Source organism: Ranitomeya imitator, chromosome 3 (assembly GCF_032444005.1).
Source record: "Ranitomeya imitator isolate aRanImi1 chromosome 3, aRanImi1.pri, whole genome shotgun sequence".
Taxonomy (NCBI): domain Eukaryota; kingdom Metazoa; phylum Chordata; class Amphibia; order Anura; family Dendrobatidae; genus Ranitomeya; species Ranitomeya imitator.
In genome coordinates this window covers 137161035-137176429 of record NC_091284.1, presented here as the reverse complement: position 1 = coordinate 137176429, position 15395 = coordinate 137161035, and the positions used below count along the sequence as shown (strand labels likewise).

At 46.8% G+C, this 15395-nt stretch overlaps 1 protein-coding gene across 11 annotated transcripts in view; it reads right to left on the bottom strand.

The window, feature by feature from the left end:
* The window catches only part of MAP7D2 (MAP7 domain containing 2), a 155587-nt gene that overhangs the window by 34026 nt on the left and 106166 nt on the right, over nucleotides 1-15395 (bottom strand). For 7 of the 11 annotated variants that reach the window (XM_069761497.1, XM_069761503.1, XM_069761494.1 and 4 more), the window contains exons 4-6: nucleotides 4136-4247; nucleotides 3496-3594; nucleotides 646-756 (exon numbers count right to left, since the gene is read on the bottom strand). In XM_069761497.1, the coding sequence (XP_069617598.1) occupies nucleotides 646-756; nucleotides 3496-3594; nucleotides 4136-4247 (322 nt within the window). The remainder of the gene's footprint in view (nucleotides 1-645; nucleotides 757-3495; nucleotides 3595-4135; nucleotides 4248-15395) is intronic. The other 4 variants (XM_069761496.1, XM_069761502.1, XM_069761501.1 and 1 more) reach the window with 1 other exon arrangement.

Here is a 15395-nt window from a genome sequence, read left to right as displayed (position 1 = left end):
CTCTGTTGGAAGGCTGATTCCGTCTGCTTGGAAGGTAAGTATGCGGGTGCTAGGTGATATCGGCGGCTTTGGGTACTGCAGGTGAGGACTGTGGTAGCTACGTGTAGCGCCAGAGACGTCCCGGCCGGAGGCGTCCCTGGATACACGTGAGAAAATGGCCGACACTGCGAAGCAGTGAGTGACGTCACTGGCCTATGGAGCCTCAATGGGGTCAAATCTAACCTACGCGTTTCAAAGTGACACGCACTCCTTCATCCTGATGAACACAGGACACGCACACAGAAGGTCAATACACTTCTCCTCTTCTAAGTATATGCAAATTGGCAAATTGGTCAGTTAGCATTAGTTGCCATCTGCGACCATAGGGAGTTTTGAGTCGCTACGCTGGGATCACGGACGGCACTTAGCCCTAGTCACTTGTAGCGCAGTACTCTTTATTCGTTTATACTAATATTTAATACATGTTGCTGTTGTTAACGTGAACTGCAACTTATGATAACATTTTGTATTTAGTTGCAGTTTTGTGATGCCGAGAGGTAGAGGAAGAATCCAGATATGATGCAGCAATGATGTAAAGAAAGCTGGACAATAGAAGGAAGGGTAAAGCAGCGGGGGAGATGGGAAAGGGAGAGACAGTCCACTTGCCTCGATCAGGGGAATGTGTGATTGCAGCGGTGGAAGCGGAGAGCCTCTTACTGATTGGCGAGTCCACTGGCCTCTGTAGACTCATTGTAGAAGATGACAGTTTGTCACAGGCTGCAGAGAGATGTATCAGACATTGGAATCAGAAATTACATCTGGAAATCAAACGTTGCTCTTCGTATTCGTTTCAGTGATTGAATTAACTGGTGTCAGACAAATTTGGAAAGGGCTTCACTAATATTCAACCAGCAGCCGCTCAAACCCCTGAGATAGCAGTTACTGAATTCTGCGGGCTTCATGCTTTCTCACTTTTATGTATATTTATTTTTTACCAGTAGGAGGCGCTCATCCAAGCTACAAGTCAATGCGTTAAATTAGAGAGGGCAACCATTGCGGAGTCAATATAATCGTCAGGTTTCACTCTACTCATTGTAGTACATGTATTTCATATTTTAATGCTTGGTAAGCGATGTAAAGCAGCAAGCAATATACATACTGTATATATAATGAAAGTACCTGCAGGCAATGTTAGAGACACCAAACCTGTCAGATCCAACACCGATACTCTGGTGGTCCTCGCCAAACTGTTTACTTCCCATGCAGCAATGATGTGTCTGGTACCTCTGAGTGACTGCCGCAGCCAATCACTGTCCTAAGCTGCCTCTTGTCACGTATGAACACTGCAGCCAATCGCTGGCCTCAGTGCTCATACATGCATGTGTACGTATGGCGGGGACCACAGGAGCGGGGTTGGATGGTTGGTTTCTTATTTTAGAGCACATCCTGAAGGTACGTTCATTTACTCTTCGTCATCTCTTTGGTTTTATTCCCAATCTTATGCAATGATCACTGAGGAACTGATTTTTTTACTTTTCTGTTAAACTTTTCTTTATAAATGTACCTACTATTACCGACTTACAGAATTAACCATTATTTTTCCTAATGTTCAGAAAAGTTTCCTTTTCTCTTCTGCACACAATCTTACAAATATCAGTTGCTCGTTGCCACCACAAGGGGGCTGAGCTGTATACATGGATTATGACAGACATTCATGGAATATCTATAGGATTCCGCAATTAAAAAGTTATTCCCATCTTCATAGATGGATAGTGCTTATAAAAACTGGCCCATTTGCAATTTACTACTTTGTAGAATGGACTGCAGCTTTTGAGACACCAACACTTCTATTTTGTTTACAGCTCGTTGCCTAGGAGACAGACCACCGCTGCTGTCTAACTTGTAAGCGCTGCGCTAAAGCTGGCGGGGATTTAGCTATAACATTGCACTCCAGTAATCCTGTCCAGCTTCATCACGCTGCTTCCAAGCTCAAATAGAACAGAGCGTATAACCATTGCGCATGTTCTGCAGTCTAGTAGTGGTGGTCGGTTTCCAAGGAAAAAAGCTGTAAAAGACAAAAGTGTTCCTATATTGAGAACAGCTAAAAATGTTAATACCCTGTAAATTGCAAAAATCGCTTGTATTTACATGTACTTATCCAACAATACCCTTTTATGAAGATGGAAAAAACCCTTTAAAATCCCACCTATTGGAAAGACAATGGTTTCCCAATACACCTTTTTCAGTATTAGTTGTCGAACTGTGGCCGAGAAGTAATGTAGCCCCTCTCTCTGTCATACCTGATGGACGTTACTGCTTAACAGATCTAATGAGCCCACCTACTAGTGACGTAGGATTTGGCATGCCCTCCACACTGCCCTGCCCTGTGTATAAGGCATGCTTTGTGTGCTGAAGACATTTATATGTCATCATGGCAGAGATCAGCGGATGATGCACAGAGAAGCTAATGTCACTCTGTCATCTGAAACGGATGGTCTTTTGGAAATGAGGAAGGTATTTAAATAAATGAAATAATGGCAGTCAGCCACATATGCTCTGACATAGGACAATAGCTGCTATAATAGAGCAGAACAGCTCACGTTCTGGGCCTGGATGCATTGCAATCAAACAGAAATGGATAAATCTGCAGTACGGATCATCAACGACCGCAAAATCTTACAATACAAAGGAAATGAAAAAGCACAATAAGCAGGAGATCAATTGTAGACACAATGTTCTGTATTTTGTACCTCTGATGAGCTTGCTGCATTATTCCCCAGATAATGTATTGGGGGATGGGGGATTATGACTAGGCAGGAAATCCTGGCACAGATAATGAACACAAAATTCAGCTAAGACTCAGATCTAAGTCATCCTAATGCCAGGGTACAGCACACTGAGGGCACAATGGACTACAGCTTAGAATTACCGTCTCATTCAGGGATCTGCGGCTTCCGCTTCTTCTGGGTGACGGCTAAACATTGTAAAGTTGAGGACCTTCATAAAGGGCCCAATCCCGATCTTAGAAAATGCCCTACTAAGCACCACTTCTCATGGGCATAAAGGTGTAGGCCCATCCGGGGCCTTGTGTCATACTTCCTGCCCTGAACTCCTACAAGCCGGACCCTTTTTGTTTCTACACCAGGGTGGGGCTGGTGTTGTCTGGGTCCAAGTCTGCCATTTTTGACGTCATTCTATTGGGAAATATTACAGATGCTTCACCTAAAATAAAATATTTTCTGAGGAATGCAAAATAGTTTCAAAACTTTGGATAAGCAGCATTAAAATGAAGCGCGTACTGGTGATGTGAGCATGATGTGGAATGGATCACAAGACAGTATGAGCCTCATGCACTATGTTCTGGATCCACGTGGACGGACAGACAAACTGATGTGCAATGTGACACTGGACACTAGTCTGCCCGAACGCTGCTCAGGCTACACAGCCGGGATTGTGATGGAGGTAATGTGACGGACACTGAAAGACACGGTGGTGCTATGTCCCACGTAAAAATACCATTAGAGGGCTCGTCAGCATCGGCAGAGGTCACGGGCTCTGTGTCTGGGGTGTTGGTAGCTAAATCTAGCACAGGGGGTTGGGGGATTTCGGATTCACCTGCATAGCACAAAACCAGAGTAAAACAACAAGAGGATAAAATATAAAAATACTACAGTAAAAAATGACAGAAATAAGCAACATAAAAGAATAGAGGTAAAATAGTCAATCTACCATTTGGTAACTTGGCTGTGAAACAGTTAACATTTTAAAGGCCGACCTTAAACAGGAGGGGATTACATCACCTCTATTTCTGCACTGTCAGATACAACTCTGCAGCATAATGACCAGCTAGAGAGTGGTGGTGCCTTTAAGAGCGTTAACACATTGATGCCCAGAGTAATAAAACAGACTATATCTGGTAGCACACATTATTGAAATAGTCAAAGGACAAATAACAGCACTGGATACTGGGAATACTCATGTTTGGTACAGACACAACATAGTAAATAGAAATAAGTTACATTGGTTAATTTTTAGTAGCCTCTAACCTTGACATGTGCCTGGAAGGACAAAGTTCTCACAGAGACAAAAGTCTCCTGCATCCTTATTTATAAGGGATTCCTTTTAAAAGGCTGCATTGCAGGGAAGAAGGACTCACCATCTCTTCCAGCTCCGGCTACCAAGGCCCCACCCCAGGACCATCGCTTCTGCTTCTGGTCCAGCTGTTGACTGCGTTCTTGGGAGCGTCTCATCATCGCCTCCAGCCGCTCCTAGGCAAATGCACACACAGATTTAGGCTGTAATTAAGTAAGGCTCGTCACAGTGTCTTCAGGGTACAAGTCCGGTGGATGGATTGTGGGCTTATATATTCTGAGAATAGGAGAAGAGGATCATACTCAACAAGAGGAGGTGGCTGCTCGGATCCTGGTCACAGGAGGTGTCACTGGAGGCGATGTAGTGGCTAAATAACACAAGTTGCATCACCGGCTTCAGCATCTGGTCCCCGTGGAGCAGCAACCAATGATCATCTCTTTGGATGAGAAATGCTTTGACAGCGTTAACTCATTCAGGGCAGATGATGACTGATACTGCACAGTCACAGAGACCAGGCACACGGGAAACAAAAAGCACCAGATGGCTCGGATGGAATGTCATAAAATCATATCAGAAGAAAGTCTTGTAAGTCCTACAGAAGGACTGAAATCAAGGCATATATCAGGACATTACAACATCTCGCTCCCTAGATCTACATCTACATATATAAGAGGCATCGTGATTACTCGCTAATCCCGCCCCCTGCACAGTAGCTCCGCCCCCACCACATCACCACACATAATCCCGCCCTTCACCCCATTACCACACACAATCCCGCCCCCACCACATTACCACACACAATCCTGCCACCCACCCCATTACCACACGTAATCCCGCCCCCAACACATCACCACACGTAATCTCGCCCCCCACCCCATTACCACACATAATCCCACCCCCCACATTACCACACGAGGCTCCGTCCCCCCACATTACCACACGAGGCTCCAGGGCCGGCGTCAGCACCCGGCGCACCTGGGCAAATGCCGGGGCCCTGGGGAGAGAGGGGGGCCCACTCATGCTGTCATAGATACAGCTGGGAGAGCAGAGCAGGAGATAACATGCTCTCTCCGCCCACAAAGTCACTGCTGGCTGCGTTCTCTTAACCCCTATGTGCCAGCTCTGACACAAGCATCTTCTCACTCAGTCAGTGCAGCCAGGCAGGCACACATAGGGGTTAAGAGAAGGCAGCCAGTGTAACATTGTTTGTGGGCGGAGAGAGCACGTTCTCTGCTCTGATCTCCTTCCCTGGCTGGCTGCCTTGCTGCTGAAGTTATGAGGCAGATTCAGGAGGAGCTCCTAGTCCTACCAGTGCCTGAGTGAGTGGCGCTGCTATATACTACGTGGGCTGCGCTGCTATATACTACGTGGGCTGCTATATACTACATGGGCTGCTATATGCTACGTGGGCTGCTATATACTACATGGGCTGCTATATACTATGTGGGCAGTGTTATATACTACATGGCTGTGTTTATATGCGATCATGAATCGGGGTATGTGTTAAAGGGGGGGCCCACTGAGACTCTTTCGCCCGGGGCCCTCAAAAACCTGGAGCCGGCCCTGCGAGGCTCCGTCCCCACACATTACCACACGAGGCTCCGTCCCCACACATTACCACACGAGGCTCCGTCCACACACATTACCACACGAGGCTCCGTCCCCACACATTACCACACGAGGCTCCGTCCCCACACATTACCACACGAGGCTCCGTCCTCACATTACCACACGAGGCTCCGTCCCCCCACATTACCACACAAGGCTCCGTCCCCACACATTACCACATGAGGCTCTGTCCCCGCACATTACCACATGATGCTCCGTCCTCGCACATTACCACACGAGGCTCCGTCCCCCCACATTACCACACGAGGCTCCGTCCTCACATTACCACACGAGGCTCCGTCCTCACATTACCACACGAGGCTCCGTCCTCGCACATTACCACACGAGGCTCTGTCCCCGCACATTACCACACGAGGCTCCGTCCCCACACATTACCACATGAGGCTCCGTCCCCACACATTACCACACGAGGCTCCGTCCCCACACATTACCACATGAGGATCTGTCCCCGCACATTACCACACGATGCTCCATCCTCGCACATTACCACACGAGGCTCCGTCCCCCCACATTACCACATGATGCTCCGTCCCCACCACATTACCACACGAGGCTCCGTCCCCGCACATTACCACACGAGGCTCCGTCCCCACACATTACCTCACGAGGCTCCGTCCCCACACATTACCACACGTTAATTTACCACCTGCGTAAGCGCTATTGAATTTTGTCATTATTTACTTTAGTTTAATCACCAGCAGTGTTAATTAGATAGCAATGAGCATGCCGAGCGTTAGCTGGCTGGAAACACCTAGTTAACTAATATAACTATGGGAGTTACTCAACAAAATGTGGAAAAAGAGAAGAGGGTTGCAGATATCAACAAGTCAGATGGATCCTTCATCTGGTCTAGGGTGATCATGGGTCATACATTGGTTAGTTGCAGAATATGAAAGCATTGCTGAAAAAATATATTAAAACTGGTACAGGGTAAAAGTGGAGCAGTTGCTTAAGGCAACCTTAGGATCGGCCATAAATATCAGATCGGTGGTGCCTAACGTCTGCCATCTACCAAGGATCAGCCAATGGTGCCACCATCAGACCGGAGGTATAGTACCAGTGTATTTGTATACTTTGTCCTTATGCTGCCAGAGTGAAGTATAGTTTGGGGTCTTATGGTTATACGGCAATTGTGCCATTCAGATACACAGTGATTGTGCCGTTTAGGCATATGAGAGTTCCCCTTTATAAGTCACTTATATTTTCCTGGCAGCTGGCTATTTGGGAGGTTATATGCTTACCTCTGGTCTGGGGTGTTTTTATTTAGTATTATTTGCCATCACAGCTGTATTTTAATATTTTCCGTTATGTAGTTTAAATAAAACATGTCATTTTTTGTATGATGAGGTCTCTGTGCATATTTATTGTAGGTTATTTGAACAGTTACACACTAGACCAACGTTACCCTACATCAACGGTTTCAGCTGACAGTTTAATGTGTATGGGGGACTCCCGAAAAGAAAGACAACTATCCCACACGTCCAATATCAGACTCCTGATCTGCTGGTTTTCTAAGAGATAAGCTGCCGCTAGCGATGCCTGGCAGCAACTCTCTCATTGAGAACAAAGGAGCGCTTGGCCGAAGAAGCATTTCTATGTATGGGGAGACAGCAGAGATATCTAACAGCCAAACTATTGCCTGGCCAACAGCCATCTAAATTATATTGGGGATTGAATTAATTGTTTACCTGGCATAACTGTTCATTTTGTAGTGTCTATACCTGGTACTGCGGCTCTTAACAATTGAGTCCATTTTAAGTGACTGGAACAGATAGGCACAGAAATACCTGCTAACAGTCCTGAATTTGCTGGGAATATTTCACAATCCCAGCAAATTCCGTGAGTCCTGGACCTAAAGGGTGCATGGTTTATGTAAACCCCACCCCAGAGCAGACGTAACGGGGTTGGCCAAGGTGTTTCCGGGGGTATTCCTGGCAGTGTTGGTAAACAAGACAAACTGTCCTCTATTGTAACAGCAGAAATATTGGTAAGTATAGGCACCTCTGTAAGGGTGTGACAGGGACGGTCATATACCTTCCCCTGAAGACAACAATTATGGTGTGAATACTAATATGCGGTTGTATGGTGTTTTTATGGTATAATGTAACATGTTATAAGTACTGATGCTGTTGTGTGGGTACTGTTTTGGTAATGCCTAAGGTAACCTGGTACATTCAGCTCAGGGGTAGGGACAATATAGAACATGGTTTAGTGATTAGTTAGTGATATTGTGCTGTTCCATGTATATTCCTCAGTTTCCATGTATGTTGTTATATTTTACTCTGCTGCCACCCAATGGCCTTTTTCTGTACGGCAGCTTGTTTTTCATGTATTTCTTGTGGGCATGTCTTACATCCGGTTCAGGGGTCAAATCTTCTCTTCCTCTGGCAGCCATTTCCAGTTTACTTTCTGTTGTGAGAGGACGTGCTTTTGAACTGGGCTTGGGAAGGCATCAGTCTTTCGACCACACTCTCTCATGCTGCTCACACTTGCAGACACACTTGGTGCTACATCTTACTGTACCCTGTCTACCCTGCATTTCTGGAGAAGTTACTGTATTACCAGTTATCGGCTGTATGTCCAGATCTACAAAATAAACAAGTCTGGATTACACAATCCCTGGAGTGCATCATCTCTCTGGACGCTGAGCAGCATTGGTCCTGTCTGCCTCATATCGAGGAAATACGAAGGTACGACTCTTTCTCTCACAACTCTTATTAGTCTGCGACACCTTCATTCGCCTCATGTGGGGACAGAACAGTCGAAAGACTGCCTTGAAGCCCGGCCAGAATCACCCTTATATCACTATTCACGTGCCCGCTCTCTGCCCGCTCACATACTGCAGCCCTGCTCTGCTAAGAAATCTCCTGCAGCATCACCTCAGACTGCATTGTACATAAAGACTCTCTGTGTATTATACCACACTGCTGCAGATCGTCAGACCGCAGAACCCCACAATTCTCCAACAACACCTTGGGAATCTTATCAGGGGGTCGCAACTAAGCTGCACCGCAATTTCCAGCCCCCAATTCAAAGGTTCAGTTTCTTAAAGGGACAGCGCACCTTAAATCAAAATGGCCGAAAAGGACCTTACGCAGTTCCCCAATGCTGAAACAGAGCAAATACAACCTGATACTGTCCATTATGAAGATCAGGACGCAGAGCCTGCTTCTGCAGCAGACCCAGATGCACGACCAGTACGTTCCATCAAGCCAACATTAAAGGTCCTCGAGAATTACTGTTCCACAAGGGATGAGTTCAATGACAACTTGGACGACCTATGGGAACGAGTCGCCTCCCTTATGTCAAGCGTCCAACGCCATAAAAATGATGCAGCGGGTTTACAGGACACTATAAGACAGCTAGACGTGGCCCACGGCAGATACAAGAGACTGTCCACAAAGTATGCTGCCTTCCTAAAAGAATCTAAAATCGACGAAGCCCTATCAGAGTTAAGCAAGGCAGATTCCACAGACAGAGAAAGGGACGCCGCCGTGCAAGACGCCAAAGATAAAGCGGAGCTTCGTATCACCCATCTGCAAGAAACTAGATCGCACAGGTCAGCCTCGTCTAAACACTCTGCTCGGTCATACAAATCATCCTGCTCAAGAACTTCAGCCCTCAGCGACAGAATCCTAGAGGCCCGTTTAAATGCAGAGCGGTCCAAACTAAGACGTTCATACACCGAAAAGAAAGCAGAAGCAGAGGCTAAAGCAGAAGCAAAGAAAGCAGAAGCAGAGGCTCGAGCAAAGATTCTTCAAACAGAAGCAGAGGCTCAAGCAAGGATTCTTCAAACAGAAGCAGAGGCTAGAGCAAAGATTCTTCAAACAGAAATGGAGGAAGAAATTGCATTAGCCGAAGTAAAAATACTCGAGCAAGCATTGAAGCAAAACCTCGACCCAATTTGCCTGCCACCACAGGAAGAAGACGACCCAGCTGTTCGTACCAGAGACTACGTGCAGAAACAGATACCTGCAGCGCACACCTTCTCCAGTGACGTTCAACCCAACATTGCGGAAACGTCCAAGTCAGCCCAACCTATGGTGCCAGTATCGCCCACAGCCCTTACAGAGACCCAAGACCAACGCCGTGATGTACCCCCTCAAGAGCAATCATCGCAAGACGACCACAAGGCACACTCCAGCCCGCCTCCACAGTTCAAGCAGCAGTCATCGGAATCTCTAGAGGTTAAACCACAGCTCAACCCTGCAGCGACATCATTCTACCCGGGAACAATTCACCCTTCCACGCCACACGGCTTATACGCCCGAGGGGCACCACAAGCTAATATGGTAACAAGGAGTGAAGGATCAGACATGTCCGAGTTTGCCAGGTTCATGGTGAGCAGGGAGCTAATCAGCACTAGCCTCTCAAAATTCGACGACTGTGCAGAGAACTACAGAGCCTGGAAAGCAACCTTCAAGGCCGCCATTGCTGATCTCAACCTATCCGTGGAGCAGGAGCTCGACCTCATGGTAAAATGGTTGGGTCCTGAATCCACAAACCGTATCAAGAGTCTTAGGACCGTCTATGTGGGGCAAGCTGAAGCAGGTCTCGCTGCTGCCTGGCAGAGACTCGAAAGAACCTACGGCAGCGCTGAAGCCATAGAAAAGTCCCTATTCAAGAGACTGCAGAACGTTCCAAGGATCAACCTTAAGGAAGCCCACAAGCTTCTGGACTTAAGTGACCTGCTTATGGAGCTGGAACTTGCTAAAAGAGACCCTCGTCTGTCTGGACTGTGCTACCTGGACACTGCCCACGGGGTGAACCCGATCATCTCAAAGCTGCCACACAGTCTGCAAGAGAAGTGGGCAGTGTGCGTCTCCAGGTATAAAAGGTCACATGACGTCACCTTTCCTCCGTTCATTCAGTTCTGCAAGTTCATTGACGAACAAGCCCAAATGAGGAACGACCCTAGCCTCGACTTCCTGGAGTCTAACACTGCAGCTCCAGCAACACCTTCATCAAGGTATGAAAGCGTCGCACATAGACGCAAGGACTCAAGGAACAGTGTAAGCGTCAGAAAGACTAACCTGCCATCACCTGCAGTACCTGCCGACAAGCAGTACACTATTCCGTCGAGGGATAAGTCTTTCAATCGTGAGTGTCCCATTCACAAAAAACCACACTCACTGAACAAATGTAGAGGCTTCAGGTCCAAAACCATGCAGGAGCGCAAGAAAATCCTCAACGAATTTGGGGTATGTTTCAAGTGCTGCGCTTCATCAGAACACATGGCCAAGGACTGTAAATCTGCCATTAAATGTGAAGAGTGTCATAGCGACAGACACCCATCAGCCTTGCACCCAGGCTCAGCCACCAGCGATCCAGCAGTCGCAGTTACCTCTGGTCCCGCTACAAACCATGGCGGGGAGCCACAGAATCACGCCAAGTCCACCACAGCTGTGTCCTGCTCATGCTCAGAGGTATGTGGGGAGAATCAAAGTGCTAAATGCTGTGCCAGGATATGCCTAATCAGAGTCTATCCAGAAGGGCAACCAGAGAAGGCTGTAAAAATGTATGCCATCATTGACGATCAGAGCAATCGATCCCTAGCTGGACCTAAGTTCTTTGAAGCCTTTAGAATCAAGGGACCAGCAACGCCCTACACTCTGAATACTTGCTCGGGGCGCATAGAGACCAGCGGCAGAAGAGCACAAGGTTTCATCGCTTCTCCTGTCAATGAAGACGTAGAAATACCCCTACCTACGCTAATTGAATGCGATCAAATACCAGACCAAAGGGATGAGATCCCTACCCCGGAAGCTGCTTTCCACCAACCACACTTAAGGCACCTAGCCAGCGTTATCCCACCTTTGGACACAGATGCTGAAATCCTACTTCTGCTCGGCAGAGACAATTTGAGGATACATAAGGTCCGCCAACAGTGTAATGGTCCTGACTACGCCCCCTACGCCCAGAGACTTGACTTGGGGTGGGTAGTCATAGGAAATGTATGCTTGGACCAAACAGGAGTCCATTCCTTTAAGACGTACGTACGCCGAGACGGGCGCACTACCTTCTGCAAACCATGTCCTCATCACTATGAGGTGAAGGAAAAGCTTCCAGATTCTGTACAGCTGCCTGATGTTATCCCTTCTCCCTATGCAGACGACTTGGGAAAATTGGTGTTTCATACCACTAAGGATGACAACAAAGTAGCCCCATCTATGGAAGACAAGGAATTTGTCAGGATAATGGACAATGAGTTCCTTAAGGACGAAACCAATCACTGGGTTTTCCCCTTGCCCTTCCGAGCTACCAGGGTAAGGCTCCCGAACAATCGTGAACAAGCCTTGTCCAGATTTAACTCTCTCCAGCGCACGCTAAGCAATAAACCGGAGATGAAAGAACACATTGTCACCTTTATGGGCAAAATATTCCATAACAACCATGCGGAGCCAGCGTCTCCGTTAAAGGAAAATGAGGAGTGCTGGTACCTACCCTCATTTGGAGTATATCACCCGAAGAAACCTAAACAAATTAGAGTTGTCTTTGATTCAAGCGCCAAACATCAAGGCGTATCTCTCAATGATGTCCTCCTCACAGGTCCTAATCTGACGAACAACCTAGTAGGAGTGTTGATGAGGTTCAGGAAAGAGCCCATTGCCATCACCGCCGACATTGAACAGATGTTCCACTGTTTCATAGTCCGAGAGGACCACAGGAATTTCCTCAGGTTCCTGTGGTACAAGGACAATGACCCCAGCAAAGAGATGGTGGAGTATCGCATGCGGGTGCACGTATTCGGGAACAGCCCTTCACCCGCTGTGGCAACATATGGCCTGCGGAGAACCGCACAAGAAGGAGAGTCCGAGTATGGAACAGACGCCAGAGACTTTGTAGAGAAAGACTTCTACGTAGATGATGGACTAAAATCTCTACCTACAGAAGAAGCTGCAATCGACCTACTCAAAAGGACCCAACATATGCTGTACCGAGCTAAGCTTAGACTGCACAAAATTGCTTCAAACAGCCTGGCTGTCATGAGAGCCTTTGAGTCAAGCGACCACGCACCTGGATTCAAGGACATAGACCTGGGACCAGACCGTCCGCCTGTGCAGAGAAGCTTAGGCCTGAGGTGGAACCTGTCAGCCGACACCTTCGGATTCCAAATCAACTGTGCAGACAAACCATTCACTAAACGTGGTGTCCTGTCAGTGGTAAATAGCCTGTATGACCCACTGGGATTCGTAGCACCAATTACCATACAAGGTAAATCCCTTCTGAGACAGTTGTCCGAAACTGTCAAGGACTGGGATACCCCTCTACCTCCTGATAAGGAACCAAAATGGGAAACCTGGAAGCAGTCTTTGTGTGCCTTGGATAAAATCCATATACCGAGATGCTACGCTGGAATCTCACTTGCTGCTAGCACCAGGACGGAACTCCATGTGTTCTCGGATGCATCCACGGAGGCCATTGCAGCTGTTGTCTACCTGAAGGTAACGGGATCTGACAATCAAGATCATGTTGGGTTCGTTTTCGGCAAAGCTAAGTTGGCTCCCAAGCCTGACCACACTATTCCCAGGCTGGAACTCTGTGGGACTGTGCTTGCAGTAGAACTCGCAGACTTTATTCAGCATGAGCTGGACACTCACATAGATGACGTACAATACTACAGTGACAGTAAAGTTGTCTTAGGTTACATCTACAACCAAACAAGGCGCTTCTACGTGTACGTCAGTAACCGCATTGAGAGAATAAGAAGGTCTTCCAAACCTGAACAGTGGCACTATATCGCATCTGAACTTAATCCAGCCGACCATGCCACTAGACCTATGTCTATAAATTCCTTTGTTAACTCTTCTTGGCTTTCAGGTCCAAAGTTTCTGCTGGAACAGAAGGGAAGTGAATGTGTTCAGGAAGTCTTCAGCATCCAGGATCCGGACGATGATCCAGAAGTCCGCTCCGAGGTCAGTGCTCTGGCCACGAACGCTAAACCAACCTCCTCCCTCGGTTGCCAGTGCTTCAAACGCTTCTCCAATTGGATGAAACTCGTCAAGACTATTGCAAGGTTAGTCCACATTGCGAGATCTTATCACAAGCCACATGGAGACAAAGACTGTCATGGTTGGCACGTCTGCCAAAAAATACTACCAATCGAGGACATTCTGGTAGGATAAACTATGAACAGAACACTGCACTAGTACTTTGTCCATTGGATTACAGTGGGTCAGAGATAGTTTGGCCTAGTGCGGCTTCTCTGATCCGAAGATGGGTTTTCCATTGGATTATCTCAGGAACTGACTTAATGTCTTGTTTAAAGTTATTATTGCATTACATTCATGTTTGGTTTCACTTTCTAGGTTGTTGGACTTTTTAAGGACATTGATATAGTGAAATCCCTTACGGAATTTCAGACGGGGAGTATGCTGTTCCATGTATATTCCTCAGTTTCCATGTATGTTGTTATATTTTACTCTGCTGCCACCCAATGGCCTTTTTCTGTATGGCAGCTTGTTTTTCATGTATTTCTTGTGGGCATGTCTTACATCCGGTTCAGGGGTCAAATCTTCTCTTCCTCTGGCAGCCATTTCCAGTTTACTTTCTGTTGTGAGAGGACGTGCTTTTGAACTGGGCTTGGGAAGGCATCAGTCTTTCGACCACACTCTCTCATGCTGCTCACACTTGCAGACACACTTGGTGCTACATCTTACTGTACCCTGTCTACCCTGCATTTCTGGAGAAGTTACTGTATTACCAGTTATCGGCTGTATGTCCAGATCTACAAAATAAACAAGTCTGGATTACACAATCCCTGGAGTGCATCATCTCTCTGGACGCTGAGCAGCATTGGTCCTGTCTGCCTCATATCGAGGAAATACGAAGGTACGACTCTTTCTCTCACAACTCTTATTAGTCTGCGACACCTTCATTCGCCTCATGTGGGGACAGAACAGATATATAGGAACATTAGGGCAGATAGGCACTGGTGGGCCTAATTAGTGTACAATATAGGAAGAGTATGGATACAGTTAACTGTTTGGGACCAGCCCAGCATGGGACGTGAAAGGTCAAGCAAAAAGTGGAAGCACTTCCTGGTTCATTTAGTCTGAGTTAGATGTAGTGTGTGCTTTGTGACAAGTGGAAGTTCAAGGTGCAGTGGGCTGGAGACACGTGGAGTACATAATGTTCTGGCAGAATTAGGTCATACCAGATTTTCTGTGCGCTTTCCTGCAATGTCAAGAGCCTATGGCCCAACCTAGGTACTGGGAAGTATGTCTTTATCCCTTCCATACAGAGGAAGCCGGATGGGGAAACGCATGAGGGAAATGTAGTCAACAGTAAAGAAGCAGAAATAAGATCAGGTTTGTCTTCTGCACAGACTATATACATATTTATGTTAGCGACAATCAGTTTACAGCTGACAGAACTACATTTTTTTCACTAATCCGAGTCTACACCACTGTATTTGAATACGTGGCTGCATTCATAGTTCTTTTGATCGTCGGGTGAAACAGTCCACAACCTGTCAAATGCACTTCACCAGAGCAAACACTGTGCTGACCAACAAGAAATAAAGAGCAATTTCAGCTCTCAAAGTTACAGAATTGTGAATACAGCCCTGAAATCTACACTTCCACAACATGTGCAATATTTAGTTTACATTTTTAATGGTTTCAATTAAGTGATTAACTCTCTCTCATGGCTTGGTATGATTATTTGTGTACTACAAAATCTATTACAGATAG